This window comes from Geospiza fortis, unplaced genomic scaffold, assembly GCF_000277835.1.
Source record: "Geospiza fortis unplaced genomic scaffold, GeoFor_1.0 scaffold674, whole genome shotgun sequence".
Classification (NCBI taxonomy): Eukaryota; Metazoa; Chordata; class Aves; order Passeriformes; family Thraupidae; genus Geospiza; species Geospiza fortis.
Window position 1 is genome coordinate 52,308 of NW_005054851.1, and position 337 is coordinate 52,644.

Here is a 337-nt window from a genome sequence, read left to right on the forward strand (position 1 = left end):
CTGCTCCGTCAGCTCCTCCTCCGTCTCCTCGGGGTGGGTGGGGGGCTGCCGTGCCAGCTCCCCCCCCTTGGGGAGCAGCTGGGGGGCACGGGGGTTAAGTGAGGGTCACCCGTGCCCTGCATCCATCCCACACCCCAGCCACCCCACACACCTTTGTCCAGCCCTTCCCCAGTTTCCCACCGCGTGCCTCAGTTTCCCCCGCTCGCACTGCTCCCCCTGCTCTATTTCGGGGTCAGCGGTGCCCCACACGCCCCCCCCAGTGCCCCCCATGCCCACCTTGCCCAGCTGGAGCTGCTGCTTGTCCAGGAAGTGCTGCTGGAGGGGCCCGTGGGGCAGC

The 337-nt window shown here is 70.0% G+C and overlaps 1 protein-coding gene across 1 annotated transcript in view; it reads right to left on the reverse strand.

The window, feature by feature from the left end:
- HDAC5 (histone deacetylase 5) overlaps positions 1–337 on the reverse strand; it is a gene marked incomplete at its 5' end in the record, with an annotated part of 8,334 nt that overhangs the window by 4,646 nt on the left and 3,351 nt on the right. Inside the window, one exon of the mRNA XM_031065537.1 lies at positions 181–315. Coding sequence (XP_030921397.1) covers positions 181–315 — 135 coding nt within the window. The remainder of the gene's footprint in view (positions 1–180; positions 316–337) is intronic.